The following is a 14,568-nucleotide window of genomic DNA, read 5'->3' on the forward strand; positions in this document are numbered from 1 at the left end:
ACCCTTCGAACCCACCCTTTTTTCCAAACCCAGGAAGCCCTTTTTCGGCCAGAGGAAACTGGTCTTCTCTTTCCCTTTTGCTTTTGCCTTACCTTTTCTTTTCTCTGCTACGGCTCTGTGCTGTGTGTGTTCGTCTATTGACTGAGAGAGATTAGATTTTCTTAAACCAAGCCCAACATCAACAACTCCTATATTCACATGAGCATCACACAGCTCAGGCCCACTCTGGACTTCATTTAGCCCACCCAACTCATGGTTTAAATGATTATGGCCCAGGTCCACTTCCAAATTCAGCCCACTCTGAACTTCAGTCAGCCCCACCCAACGTATGATTTAAATTGTTATTACCTAGGACCACTTCCAAATTCAGCCCAGGTATATTTAAGCTAGAACCATTCAAACTCCTCATAAAACCAGGCGTGAAGACTTGCCCATCATTGCCTTGATCAGCCGGTTTAGGGGCATTAAATGCACTGCTACCTGCCACAGCCTCGAGCTCCTTGCCTACTATGCTGCAAGATTCAGGCACTGCCGTATCACTCTTCCATTTTGCCCCTGTTACACTACCATCCCCACGTGTCGATCTTCTTCTGGCTTCATTTTTGAATTTGTCCAGACCCTGAGCTGACCCACCTTCCCTGGGTTGAGGTGACTCATCTCGGATATTCTGCAATGGCTTACCAACTCTGTTGGAGTCATGATCCTCCTCTTCCTCATCAGCTCTGTGCTCCTTCATCTTATCGAAGCGATTCAAACAACTGCAACATTGATTAACTGTTATATCTTCTGGGACCAGAACTTCCAATACTCTAACTGGATGAGAGGAATGCTTCGCCTCCAGGTTTATGACCTTGTTAATAGGCTCCATGCATTTGGTAAGAATCCTGATCTTGCCACACCCAAGAGATTGGAGCATGCAATCAGTACCTTCAATAACTTCTCCCCAAATGCTTCCAATCTTAACGAGATTGGACCTATTCCATAAATGTAATGGAATGCCGTAACAACGAATCCAAACTATTCTCTCCTGTGCTAGAGCAACCTGTGGCCTCCATTGGATGATGACTTCACACCATTCTTCGATAATGTCCTTGATGACCTTCATCTTTGTTACCATTTCCTCCTTGGACTTGAAGGTTAGCACCACATCGCGACCGTCTCCTGTTTTGGCTTCAAATCCATCAACTCCTCTAGCATTAAGTTCGTACTTCAGACTAATGTTAATATGACTGACTTTAAGACGGACTAAGACACTGCCGTAGAGCCATCCATTGCCATACTCCTCTGCTCTAACTGTGTTGGAGTCACCAGCTATTACCTGAGTACCTCTTACCACATCTGCAAATGTGTTCTTGCTGGTGAAATGAATTGAGCCTCTCCTAACCTCCTCTCTGGGGTGTAAGTGTTGGGCTGGGTTTTGAGCAGAGAACTTCCCCTGTTCTCTGCTTCTATCAAAAGCTGCAAATTTGACGAATAGTTTTTTATCATCCACCCAAAGACCGTTAGCCTTTTGTACAGCAACGTTTGTTGCTACTTCACAGCTATATCTAACGAACCCAAATCTGGTATTGGTGTTTCTTCTACACTTCTGCGGAATGAATATATCTTTTACAACTCCAAACTTCCCGAACAGGGTGAACAAGCCTTTGGTATCCATTGAGCTAGGCAGGTTGTCCATGAACACCGTGAAGAATACTATATTGCCCACTGATCTCCTTGCTTCTTGCTTCCATCTTTGCTTCACCACCGGGGTCCACCCTCCTCGCGCCATGAAACATTGACAAATATAATTCAAGAACAATTTACCGACAGTTAAAACTTCTTGTGTTTTTACCCATGGAAAATTATATGGTACTAGGGCTGGACTTGACCCAAGGCGAGTGAGGCCACCTTGGACTCCCAAACTTCATCAAATCTTAAGGGCCCTAAATACTTTTAATTCCTAAGGGCCCTAAATACTTTTAGGGTGTGTTTGATTGGACGGACTGGAAAATGGGGGATTAGAATCCATCGGACTTGAGTCCTGGGACTGTGAATCCCCCGGACTATTTGGTCGGATTGGATATGTATCATGTGTTTGTTTTTTTATGGGATTAGATGTCTGGATAGGATTATTTTTAGTGAATCCAACGTTTGGTTGGACGGACTGGATAGGATAAATGAACAAAAGACTATTTTACCCTTTTCAATTGTTTACTAAGTAATAGCAATATTAAACATATCTTTAATATTTTAATTATTTTTAATTAAATAAATTCATTTTTTTTTAAATTAAATAAATAAATAAATAAAATATCAATAAAATTTGTTTTAAATCATTACTGTATAACAAATCATTATTTTTTTTATATGAAAAACTTTACTGTGTTTGTTTATTTACACAATTAAATAAATTTATTTTTTTACACAATTAAATAAATAAATAAGCACTAAATTTGATTTAATAAAATACTGTATAACCTGTATAAAAAATTTATATTATTTTTTTAATTAAAATTTTAAATAAATTTTAAATAAAACACATATTAAAATTTAAATAATGAAATTAAATAAATTATAAACAAAATTTTAAAATAAAACATCAATAAAATATCTATAAAAAATTATTTTAAAAATTTAAATAAATAAAACATCAATAAAAAGTTAAATAAAATTATTTTATTTTTAAATTGAGACATTTAAATTTTATTGAATTTTATTAAATATAATACATAATTAAATAGTAGAGGGTCGACAAAATGGTCATTTTCGCATCTAATCCCAACAGTGAATAGTCCCCCACATTCTATCCCACCCCCCCTAGGACACAATAGTCCCCCATATGAGGGACATGGCGTCCGGCCGGACTCCATGTCCGGCGGACTAAAAAAAAATCAAACGGCGGATAAGGAACACTATTTGGATTGTAATCCAAATAGTGGATAGTCCCCCCCTCCAATCCCCCCAATCAAACACGCCCTTAATTCCTATGGTGTTGGTAGGTTTAAAAATAAATGTCCAAACTTCCTACTTTAACTTAACAATCTAAATTAAAGATACTTAGAGCATTCGGAACCCTTCACTACTTTTAAAATCTAATTTGATAACAAATTTGAGTAAAAAACTTGAGGAAAATTCTACTATACACATCTCTTGAAAGGGATATATCATATGCACCCTAGTTATGTCATTTTATTATTTAGTTATGACTAATTTTCTTCTTTAGCTATGACAATATTTTAGTTATTACTCATGAGATTTTTGGTTATATCTAATGTGGTGCTTGGTCATAATTTTATTTTTTATTTTTAATTATGACTAAGAAAGTATGGAATTATGAAATTTTCTTCTTTAGTTATAAAATACATATTTGAAGGGTGTGTATCATAGTCTTTCCCAAAACGTGATTTGATATGTACTACTCCAACCCTTTCATTAATTTTTTTTATTAAAATCCTTTTAAACATTCTTCTCTTAATCCAAAATTTTCTTTTTATCAAATTTGATGGGGAAAAAAATCATCTATCTTTTTAAATTCAAATTTGATAAATTTTCAATTTGATACAAAAATATTTCTCACTTAATTTAATAAACATTTGATAAAATGATTAGAGATGGTTTCTCTATAAGTGCCAATAAAAATATATATATATATTTACTTACCATTTTACCAACATTTTTTAAAAAAAAAATTATGAATATGTGTACAACAATACTATGTATTCTTAAAAATTAATTCAAAAATATAATTATAAATCTCATCCATTCTAGGTATGATTCGCGCTACACTAATTTTGAATTTATACCATACACCTACAAGGTAAAATTTTGAATAAAAATATATATTTTTAATGCATAAAGGGCTTCAATTTTAAAATTTTGTCTTAGCCCTGAAGAACTCAAGGTCAACCTTGTATGTGTAACATATGCACTTTGTTACTTATTTTTGTTGTGTGTTACGTGTTTTTGTGATAAATGTTACATATTTTTTTTTTATAAGAGTAACAACAATTTGTGGTTGAGAAATCAAATTACTCATTTTGTAGTAATGTTACATATTTTGTGATTAGAAAATGTTTGGATAAAAAAATGTGTAATACTACTGCAAAATGCAAAATTTTATTTTTAAACCATAAATTATGATAACTTCTATCATAAAAACATGTAACATATACATATGATACACACCTTTTAATGTTTATATCTATTTATTCTAATATATAAAATGAAGGTTGGTGATGGTGTTTTTTTTTTTTTTTTTTTTTGGTGAATAGTTGGTGATGGTGTATACACATTTATATTTCATATATTTGGTGTTTTAGTAAAAGTTATGCAAAGAAGAGGATAAGGGGTTGTTTGGTATGATCTAAATAAGTGTATTTTTTGATTTTTTATTAAATATGAGTTGAATTTGAGTTGAGTTTAAAGTGATGTATTAGAGAAGTATCTGATTTAAATAAGATAATATAACTTAAATAAAATAATAACTTTTTAACTTTTTATCGCCTGCGTCTCGAATCTATGGCATGGGTTAAATAATAAAGGTTGTTATTACTCGGACAGCACGCAATGTGTATGCATTTTGTTTGTAACTATTTTTATAATTTTATTTTTTTTGAGTTACACATGCCGTGTACGGAACGCTAGTGTGTGTATATATATAAACCACCAACCAATTACCAAATGGAGAGGAGAAAAGACGTTCATGTAGTAGTGTAGAAGAGAAAGAAAACATGGGTTTGCAATTGGTAAGGGTAATCCTCTCCGTCGTCCTACTGCTGCTGCTGCTATGGCTGACAAAAACGTCGGCACTAGTAAATGCTTCATTAGCGAAAGGCGGTTGTCAAGCGGAGTGCGGAAACATTAGCATTCCGTATCCTTTTGGAATTGGTCCCAATTGTTACTTCGACATCTGGTACTCAGTAGAATGCAAAAACAACAGCAAACCTTACTTAGCACGCATCGATCTTGAGGTGCTGGAAATTTCAATAGATTACGTGGACAGCTATGTTCAAGTCAACAGCCCAGTAATATCTGCCAACTGTCCCGAATCCGATACTACTGTTAACAACAACGGAAGCACAGCCACAGACACAGTGACAAGCAAGGTAGACATGAGAAATAGCCCTTTTGTCTTGTCAACAACAGCCAATATATTCATGGCCGTCGGGTGCAACAACCGTGCTCTAATGACGTATGTGAATGACAGCACCATTGCCGGCTGCGTTTCTATTTGCAACACTGGTAATCGTACCAGCGGTGGAGGAGGCGGCGACCTAACTAATAGCTGCTTTGGTATCAACTGCTGCCAGTCCCCATTCACAAGGCTGGATCTCCAGGCCTTCCAGCTAAATTTGCAAAGCGTAGATCAAGCTCGTCGTGATGCTAGTCTTCAACCATCATCATGTATTAACGCTTTGTTGGTCGATCAAAAGTGGCTCACTGCTTATTTAACTGACCCATTTGCTGTCCAAAACATGAGTCATGTCCCTGCTGTGCTCAATTGGGATTTGTATCTTAGTGTTGAAAAATACCTTGAAAAAGGTAGTACTAGTTTTTATGATGCACTTGGAATCATCCCATATAGAAGAACGTACTGTTACGATTCGCAGAAGACGATGCTTCCCATTTCTAACAGGACTTCCATTCGTTTCACGTGCCAGTGCGACTCCGGCAGCCTAGGAAATCCTTATCTTCCCTCTGGATGCCAAGGTATGTACTTTATTTATTTATTTATTTATTTTAAAGGAGCAAATACTAATAATAGTAGGAGTAATGTTATACATAATTTTATTTCTTATCCGTGACTCTCAGTGGTGGTTGTGTAAGGTGGTGGGAGAAGAGGCTGTATTTTCGTCATATTTTAATTATATTTTAATATTTATCGTTAATAAATAAAAGCATTTTAGCTTATCTTTTTAACAAGAAAATTTGAGATTCACTAAAAACCCCTAAAAAGAATCATAATAAAAAAAATCTCATCTCAATTAGGCTTGCATGTACTAATATACAAACTCATTTTATAAACTCACTTTCTAAATCCGATAATATGTAAGCGATATCTAATTAATTAGAGAATATATAGAGCAAGTGTTACTTTTAATATTTAATTAATTACCATATCACTAGGTTAAAAATTAAGTCTGATTTTTTTATTTTGAATAAGAATGCTCTTAATTAAGGGGTTGTTTGAGGTGTCCTAAATAAGTGTACTTTTTGGACTAAAAAATTGAGGAAAAAAATATGGATGTTTGGGTTAACTTTTGGAAAAATCGGTCTAGGGTCCCTCTCCCACTTTTCGTAATGGAAGAGATTCACAAAATTATTTTTTGATATCTAAGGTCCCTAAACATATATCAGAGAAAATTGACTTTGTCTCTCCTCTCTCTCTCTCTTCTCTGCTCACACATCAATGGCTTCGACAGCTCTCTTTCACAGTCTTTCCTCTCCTCTCAACTCTCACCGAACCCACACCAACTTCTTTCTTTCTTTGCGTCGATCGATTTCTGTCTCCTCCTCTCCAACCTCTTCTTCCATCTCTAGATCCCTCATTCTCCCGACCCAATCGAAGACCAATCGCACTTGTTTCGTATCTAATTGTTCTGTAGATGGGAAACAAAACTCCACCAAAGATGTTCCCATCGAAGAACTTTGCTGTCGCTCACCGCCTCGGCCCCATTCCAGTCAACCCCCCACAGCTGCCGCGGCCGTGGACGGAGGCGATATCTCAGCAGATTCAAGGCTCATGGAAAGTATTTCGTCGACATATGACTGCCCAGTGAAAGGGAGTTCGACCTTCATGGTCCTGTAAAGAAGAGAGATCTGAGTCTGATCTGAGGAGTTCTCTGGTTGTCTCAAGGTGACCTTTGCTGCAAGCTAGGTGCAATGGTGAACATCCATGGCTGTCTGTTTTCGAGGCGAAATCAGGGCGTTTTTTCAGTAATTCCTTGACTATCCCTCCAAAAATCAGGACACTAGCAAATAAGAATAAGAAATTATCTCTAGACCAACCCAATTGAATTTCTCTAAGTTGAAGTGTCCAGAGAAATTTCAAAGACAAAACACAGAATTTCTCTGGGTTGTTGTTGTTGGTTTTTTTTTTTTTTTTTTGGTGATGCAGAAAATTTCTCTAGTTTAAAATCTAGAGAAATTCTCTGGTGATGAGATTTTCTCTGTGAATATGTATCCAAGTCACTGCAAAATCGATTGGTTCTATAGTGGATAGAATTTTGAAATTTTTTCTGAAATTTTTTATGTGATTTGTTCAGAGAAATTTGAAATTTTTTCTGTGATGTCCAGAGAAATTTTCTGGATAGAATTTTCTCTGAAAATTTGATTTGGAATCTGATAAAAAGTTTCATAGTTTTAATATAGGGAAGCATTCCTACTTAAAGACTTGTGCCACAGTTGGGCTAAGGAAAATTTCTCTGGATCAATTTTCTCTGACTTGAATTTTCTCTGGACCAATTTTCTCTGGCTTGATGTTGAGGGACCTTAGACATCATGAAAATATTTGATGTCCTTTATACTGTAAAATCATAATATCAGGGACCTTAAAAAAAATACCCCTTAACTTTTTGACTTTTTATAGAAAAATGTGTATTAAAAAATTGTATAAATTAGTGTATAGGGAAAAATTAGGATTAGAAGTTGTGCAGCCGTAATTTTTAACTTTTGATGAACAGTGATAACTTTTTAACTTTTTGAATAACTTTTTAGCTTTTTGATTTTTTGACAACTTGTCAAACTTGGCCTAAACTTGGCCTAAATCTTATGCATACCAATCTCTAATTAAAAACAAGTCTTTTCGTTTTAAAACCAAAAGTTGGAACAATATATATATTATCGAAACAACAATATATATATATATATTATTTTTTTTATTTTATTTTGACTTTTATGCAGTATTTGTTTTAATGGGAAAAAAATATAATAGAATACTGCTCTTGTAAATTTAAAAAATAATAATTTTATTCTATTTCACTAATTTAATTGCATTCAGCCTTCATTTCAATTATTCTTCTCAGAATTGAATGGAGATTTAAACAAATCAAACAGTTCATATTGTATGGTTCGTCAAGCATATCATCCATAAAAAAAATTCAAATTAATCAGATATGAAGTTCATGCTATCTTTCAATAAGAAGAAGCCTTTTTTATCCAACAATTGAAGAAATTCTCACCATTTAAATGTATTTTTTTAATATATATATATGTATATATAAAATACTATGAATTAATACAGCAATAACAGATCGGGAAATTCTATAATACAGACCCCATTTTGGGATGTGTATCATATGCCATAATTATGATGTTTGTGGTCATTTTGGGACGTGTAATATACCCCAATTATAATGTTTGTGATTTTTGTTATAACTTATTATAGTGTTAGTTATGACTTAGTTATATGTCAATACGGTATTAGCTATAACTTATTATAATTATTATTTTTTTATGATAAAAAAAAATCTTTAGATATACGTTATGTGGTGTTTAGTTATGGCGTTATTTTTTGTAATATGATTGAAAAAGATTTAATTATAATATTTGTAATAATTAATACCATAAATATCATAATTTGTATATAATACACACCATTTTGAGTGTGTGAATTCTCAAATGACCCATAAGATATCATCTCATATTTATCAGTAACAACAAATTACCCCTTTTATCTCATATTTATCCTAAGATATCCCTCATTTATATTATATTAAATAGATAGGTACATGGGTAAATTACAATCACATTTTTTGAAGTTTGCTTAAATATGAATTGTTTATTGTGGAAATTACATCCTATTTCTATTTCTAATCGCATAACAAATTATTCTTTTTATTTATAAATAATTAAATCAATTAATACTTTTAATAATCTCATAAATATATTTCAATTAAAAAATTTAGTAATTTTATTATTGCATAAGAGACAATAATTTAAAATTCTCAGAAGAGAGATATATATAATTTCTAGAAAAATAAGGAATAATCTATATTTTAAATAATCTCGGATGTATCTATAATTCATTCTAAATAATTTAACCATAGATAAAAGACAAAAAGTATAAAGAAAAAAAGAAGGGAAAAATTAGAAAATGAAAATACACGCCTTGCTAAACACTAAGCGGCTGTTATATATCTGTCTATATAATTTGGTACTTCAGGCCTGTACTTTTTATTTTTAGTTTGTCTTTTTATTTTGTATAATTTATTAATGGTGACTCATATGTTGACTTTCTCATTTTATCATTTTTTTTTGATAATATTAACCAATATTGGTGATACTAAGGGATATTTTGGAAAGATGGTTAAAAATGAATTTTTTTGACTTTTTTTTACAAAAAATGTGTAAAAAATATGAGAGATGATGTGACTCAAAATAGGTTAAAAACTGACTTTTGGCTTTTAACCGTGTTGCCAAATTGCCCCTGAAGGTTTTTTTCGTAATTACATAAACATTCTTAGTTAATTATAAAACGTAAATCTTTTGTTTTTGAGCAAATTACAAATACACCAATAAGGTTTGGCAAATTTTATTTCCACACATTTGATTAGCTCAGGTCTCGTTTGACAACTAGTGATTTTAGTCAAAAAGTCACTAAAAAAAATCAAAAAGCCAACAATCTATACCAAAAAGTTAAAAATTCTCTTTTCTCTCTACTTTTTGTACATCTTTTCGTAAAAAAATTAAAAAATAATCCCAAATATACTAGTTTTTTTTACATCATCTTTTAGTCAAAAAGTTAAAAAATTACTAAAAAAGCATATTCTCAAATGAGACCTCAGTGCACATCTTTTCTCAATACACACATCTATTAATTTATTTATCGATTAATTTTCTCAATCTACACACTAAAAATTGCAATTATATCCTTCACTCATAACTATTGTACACACACCACTTAACCTTCCTTTCCACACACTTTTGATTTACCCAACTTCCGCATTTGCGAAGCCATCTACAGTTAAACCAGTAACTGCCACAGTCACAATCAGTGTCATTGCCACTGCTATGGCTCAAGTTCTCCAAACTTCACGGTTATCACTTCTCTCTTCTTCCAGAACCCTAATGCCTCAGTTTCTACAACATCAATTTTCTCACCAACCAAACAGACACATATCCAATGTTCTCGCCCAATCCCAGACCCAAATGTCGACCAACACCCCAAAAATTCACCGTTTGAGTCCAACATCATTAGGATACTCCACAACGAGATCCAATACCAGTCTGAATACGCCCATCCCTATATGGTAACCTTCCTCCTTTTTGTTTGGTTCTCGAGAAAGCAGAATGATAAGAAGAGAAAATTTTAGAAGATTTATGCTTTTGAGGACCCAATGTTTCTTTTTCTGTTTTCCAATTTTGGGTTCCTAAATGTTCTTATAAATTTGGTAACGTCCCGAAATAATTATAATAAAACCATCTACAATATAATTAAATAACAATACCATTCTGAATACAATATCTTTTTCATTTCATCTAATCAGAGTATACAAAAGATGTCACATGCAGTTATATATTAATAGGTCATAACCCTGAATTTATAGCATATGCCGTAAGTTGAAGATGTGAAATAAAGGTTAAACAAATACTAAATGCCCTAAAGGCTTACATCTTTCCAAGACAATGCTTGGTTAGAACAAAAATGGATTTAAATCCAATACAGTTAAAGCGCATAGCTTGTACAAAATAAATAAAATAAAACACAAAAAGAAGCCTTCAGCTTCAACTCCTCCCAAGCTATTGCCTTGGCGAAGGCATATGATTAACACTTGAAAATGGTTTTCCCACATAGAGTGAGCCAAAGCCTAGTAGAGATACTACAACACAATTTATGAATCTTAACAAAGATATATAGTGAATGCATATGCAATGCTCGTGCAGAAAACATTTTATATCTTTTTCAAAAAGCATGCAATGCCAAGTTTATAAACAATTCATAAAACCATTTCCTTTACAATAGAAAACAAGGTGGTGAGTACAACATTGTGAATCTCTAGATACGTGTTTGCAAGTAGACTATACAAGTACTACTAATTTGTTATTTTTATCGGTATTAACCAGAAGACTCGACACCTATTTACGCGAGTTTCTGGTCTTTCACCAAAGACACACAGGCCAACTTAATATCGTTACCACACCCCCTACCTAGATTCAACAAGTATTCACTACTTTTTTTCAAAACAATATAGATTTTCAATGTGTTGAAGATGTGACAATGTTCAATGCAATTGGATGAGAAATTAGTTCCAATTCACCTAATTCTCATGTAATTTCTACAACAATCATAGCAATCCTCCACCGATAGCCCAATACAGATATCTCTAAACAGATAAATAATTTTCATAAAGATAAACTTTCTGAAAATCTTAAGATGGGACTGATAATGCATATCCAACTTTGCCATCCTCATCAACATCAATCCATTTCCTCCTTTCCAACATCAATTCCATTTATCATTGCAAAATCAATATTTGATATAGTTAGGGCAAAATCCCCTTTCCTTTACAAATCAATTTCAAAGATAAAAAAATCTATTATTTCATCATAATTTAACAATAAATACATTTCCTCAATCATTTCCAACAACCCATTTGAAAATTTCTCTTTTTTATTTCAAGTCAAAAGCCTAGATTGTTCAAAAATCCCCTTTTTCACAATGTTATTTTACAAAAACAAATAGCTAAGTTAAAAATCATAAGAAAGTGCGGAGAAATCCCTGCCTCAAGCTTAGAAGACGAGAAAGTGAGAGTGGAGGAGCCTCAAAGATGCCGAAAATCAACTTTGTTCCATTTAAGAGAAAGCTCTCGGTGTGCTCTACCTTTTTATCAAAGGGACTTGGGTGGAGAAATCAATGGATCTAGTTGTATTTGTAGAGAGAATGTGAGTTTTAGAGAGAGAAGCTCTAGATATAGGATTTTTAGAATGTTTAAAGAGAGAGAAAGAGAAATGAAAAAGTGACTTTTACGAACTGATATACGCGCAGGCCCCTCAAGCGCAAGAAGTTTCACTCGAGCATCTAGACACAAAAGATGGGACCGTTCGAGTAAAGAATACAAATTCCTAGAAGTTTTGCAGACAAGGGACAACTGCTCGAGCTCAAGAAGGACTGCTCATTGCTCGATCGAAGATTGCAACCTCCTAGTAGTTTTGCAGACCTGCAAAAGTACTTAGAGTTTTCAAAGACCGCTTGAGCGTCGGAAGCTTCGCTCGAGTGTAGAGACAAAAATCTAGGCAACAATAGTTTTAAAAAACAAGTTATCAACCTGTTCCAAATGCAAGCAAGACACTCTAATAACCAAACTCAAAGAGGAACAAGACGTAAACAATCATATGAGACAATGAAACCCGGATCCAAAACATCAACGGGTCGGGTCTAAACCATAATAGCTATAACCTCCCCATTTAAGGAATTTCGTGCCCGAAATTTTAAATCCAACAACAAAACCATGTTTAAATCAATTACAATAATGATAGTAAATCAAATTCATCACCATGACCCATTCATTGGTCATTCATTCTCATAACAATGATAAACAAATTCTTGATACTAAATATACAATTCACATTTTCAAAACATATACAATGTTTATATTACATTAACATAACAAAATTTTCAATACATGTTCAAACCTCGACAAATAGGTTCGAATACTTCTCACGGACTTCGAACTCACGCTCTCAAGTTGCTTCATCAACCCCGTGATTTCTCTACAACACCATTACCAAAGGAATTGTCTTGCCACATAAGACTTAGTCTCGAGTATCTAAAACTCTAACCAGTCTCTCATCATACGAGGCATCCTCATCTACCTCTAACTCGGTCTAATCCAACACGTATGATAGATCTAGCTCATACTTCTGAAGCATACAGATATAAAACACATGAATCCCGAAAAACTGTGGTGGCACGGCCAAACGATAAGCTACTTCCCTAATCTGCTCTAGGATTTTGAAAGGTCCAATAAATCTAGGAGACAACTTTCCGCTCTTCCCAAACCTCATCAAACCTTGTTTAGGTGATATTTTCAAGAAGATGTGATCTCTTACCTCAAATGACAATGGTTTCCTTCTACAGTCGGCATAGCTCTTTTGGCGACTTTGAGCCGTAACCAACTTCTTACAAATAAGCGCAACCTTTCCCGTCATTTCCCGAACTAACTTAGGACCTATCATAGGTGTATCACCCATCTCGGCCTAATACATTGGAGATCTACATGGTCGGCCATACAAGGCCTCAAAAGGTGCCATGCTAATACTCGATTGGAAGTTACTGTTATAAGCAAACTCCACTAAAGGTAAGTGCCTCTCCCATAACCCCTTAAAGTCAAGAAAACAACCCCGAGGCATATCCTGTAGGATCTGAATGGTACGCTCTAATTTCCTGTCAGTCTGAGAATGATAGGCAGTACTACGTGTCAATCTAGTGCCCAAGGCATTCTGTAGGCTCTGCCACAACTGAGCCGTGAAACACAGATCTCTATCCAAAACAATAGTCATAGGGACCTCGTGAAGTCAAACTATGTCACTAACATAAAGGTCGACAAGAAAATCTACCGAGTTACTCGAGTGCATAGGTACAAAGTGCATTGACTTAGTTAACCGATCAACTGTCACCCATATGGCATCATTACCTTGTTGAGTCCTTGGAAGACCCACAACAAAATTCATTGTGGCATGCTCCAGCTTCTACTCGGCTATAAGCAAGGATTGTAACAAACCCGCTGGCTTCTGATGTTCAATTTTCACTTGTTGACAAGTAAGGCAACTCGATACAAACACGACTATGTCCTTCTTCATCCCCTTCTACCAAAACTAGCGACTAAGATCGTGATATATCTTTGTGCCTCCTCGGGTGCACCGTAAGGCGTGAGTGGTGAAACTCTCGGAGTACGTCCTTTATACAAGAGTCCGGTACAAAAAGACGGTCAAGGTATCTAACGCTCAAGTCAAAATACATATTCAAGCGATTCTCTACCTTCTCACTAGATATCTTCTCTCAGAGGGTTTCTACCTCATGATCACCCCTCTATGCTTGTGTAACTATGGAAAACAAAGCTGCCGACTCGATGGACTCACCAAGATACAAGTCAAACTCACCAATAGCACCCAATATCTTCCATTCCCAGATGGCAATACTAGCTACACTGCTAATGGAGTTTTTACTCAAAGCATCAGCCACTATGTTGGTCTCCCCAAAATGATAGTACAACTCAAAATCATAGTCTTCCATAAACTCCATCCACCTTCTCTGCCTCAGATTCAAATCTTTCTGTGAAAATAGATACTTTAAACTCTTGTGATCGAAAAATACCTCAAACCTCTCACCATACAAGTAATGTCTCCAAATCTTCAAGGCAAAGATCACCGCTGCTAACTCTAGGTCATGAGTAGGATAGTTTCTCTCGTGTGTTTTCAACTGACGTGAGCCATATGCTACTACATTCCCCTCTTGCATCAAGACACAACCCAAACCTTCCCGAGATACATCACAATAAATAGAACAGCCTAAACCTCTCTCCGAAATAATTAACACTGGAGCAGTGGCAAGTTTAACCTTAAGTTCTTGAAACGAATTTTCACAAG

At 34.4% G+C, this 14,568-nt stretch overlaps 1 protein-coding gene across 1 annotated transcript; it reads left to right on the top strand.

The window, feature by feature from the left end:
* The first annotated feature begins 4,640 nt into the window (after positions 1-4,640).
* Positions 4,641-6,090, top strand: LOC114308359 (wall-associated receptor kinase-like 8). Its single transcript, XM_082915442.1, has one exon. It carries the CDS (start codon positions 4,713-4,715, stop codon positions 5,784-5,786), a length of 1,074 nt encoding a protein of 357 aa, XP_082771568.1. The 5' UTR covers positions 4,641-4,712; the 3' UTR covers positions 5,787-6,090.
* The last annotated feature ends 8,478 nt before the right edge of the window (positions 6,091-14,568 follow it).

Source organism: Camellia sinensis, chromosome 2 (genome assembly GCF_055761805.1).
Source record: "Camellia sinensis isolate YWXY chromosome 2, ASM5576180v1, whole genome shotgun sequence".
NCBI lineage: Eukaryota > Viridiplantae > Streptophyta > Magnoliopsida > Ericales > Theaceae > Camellia > Camellia sinensis.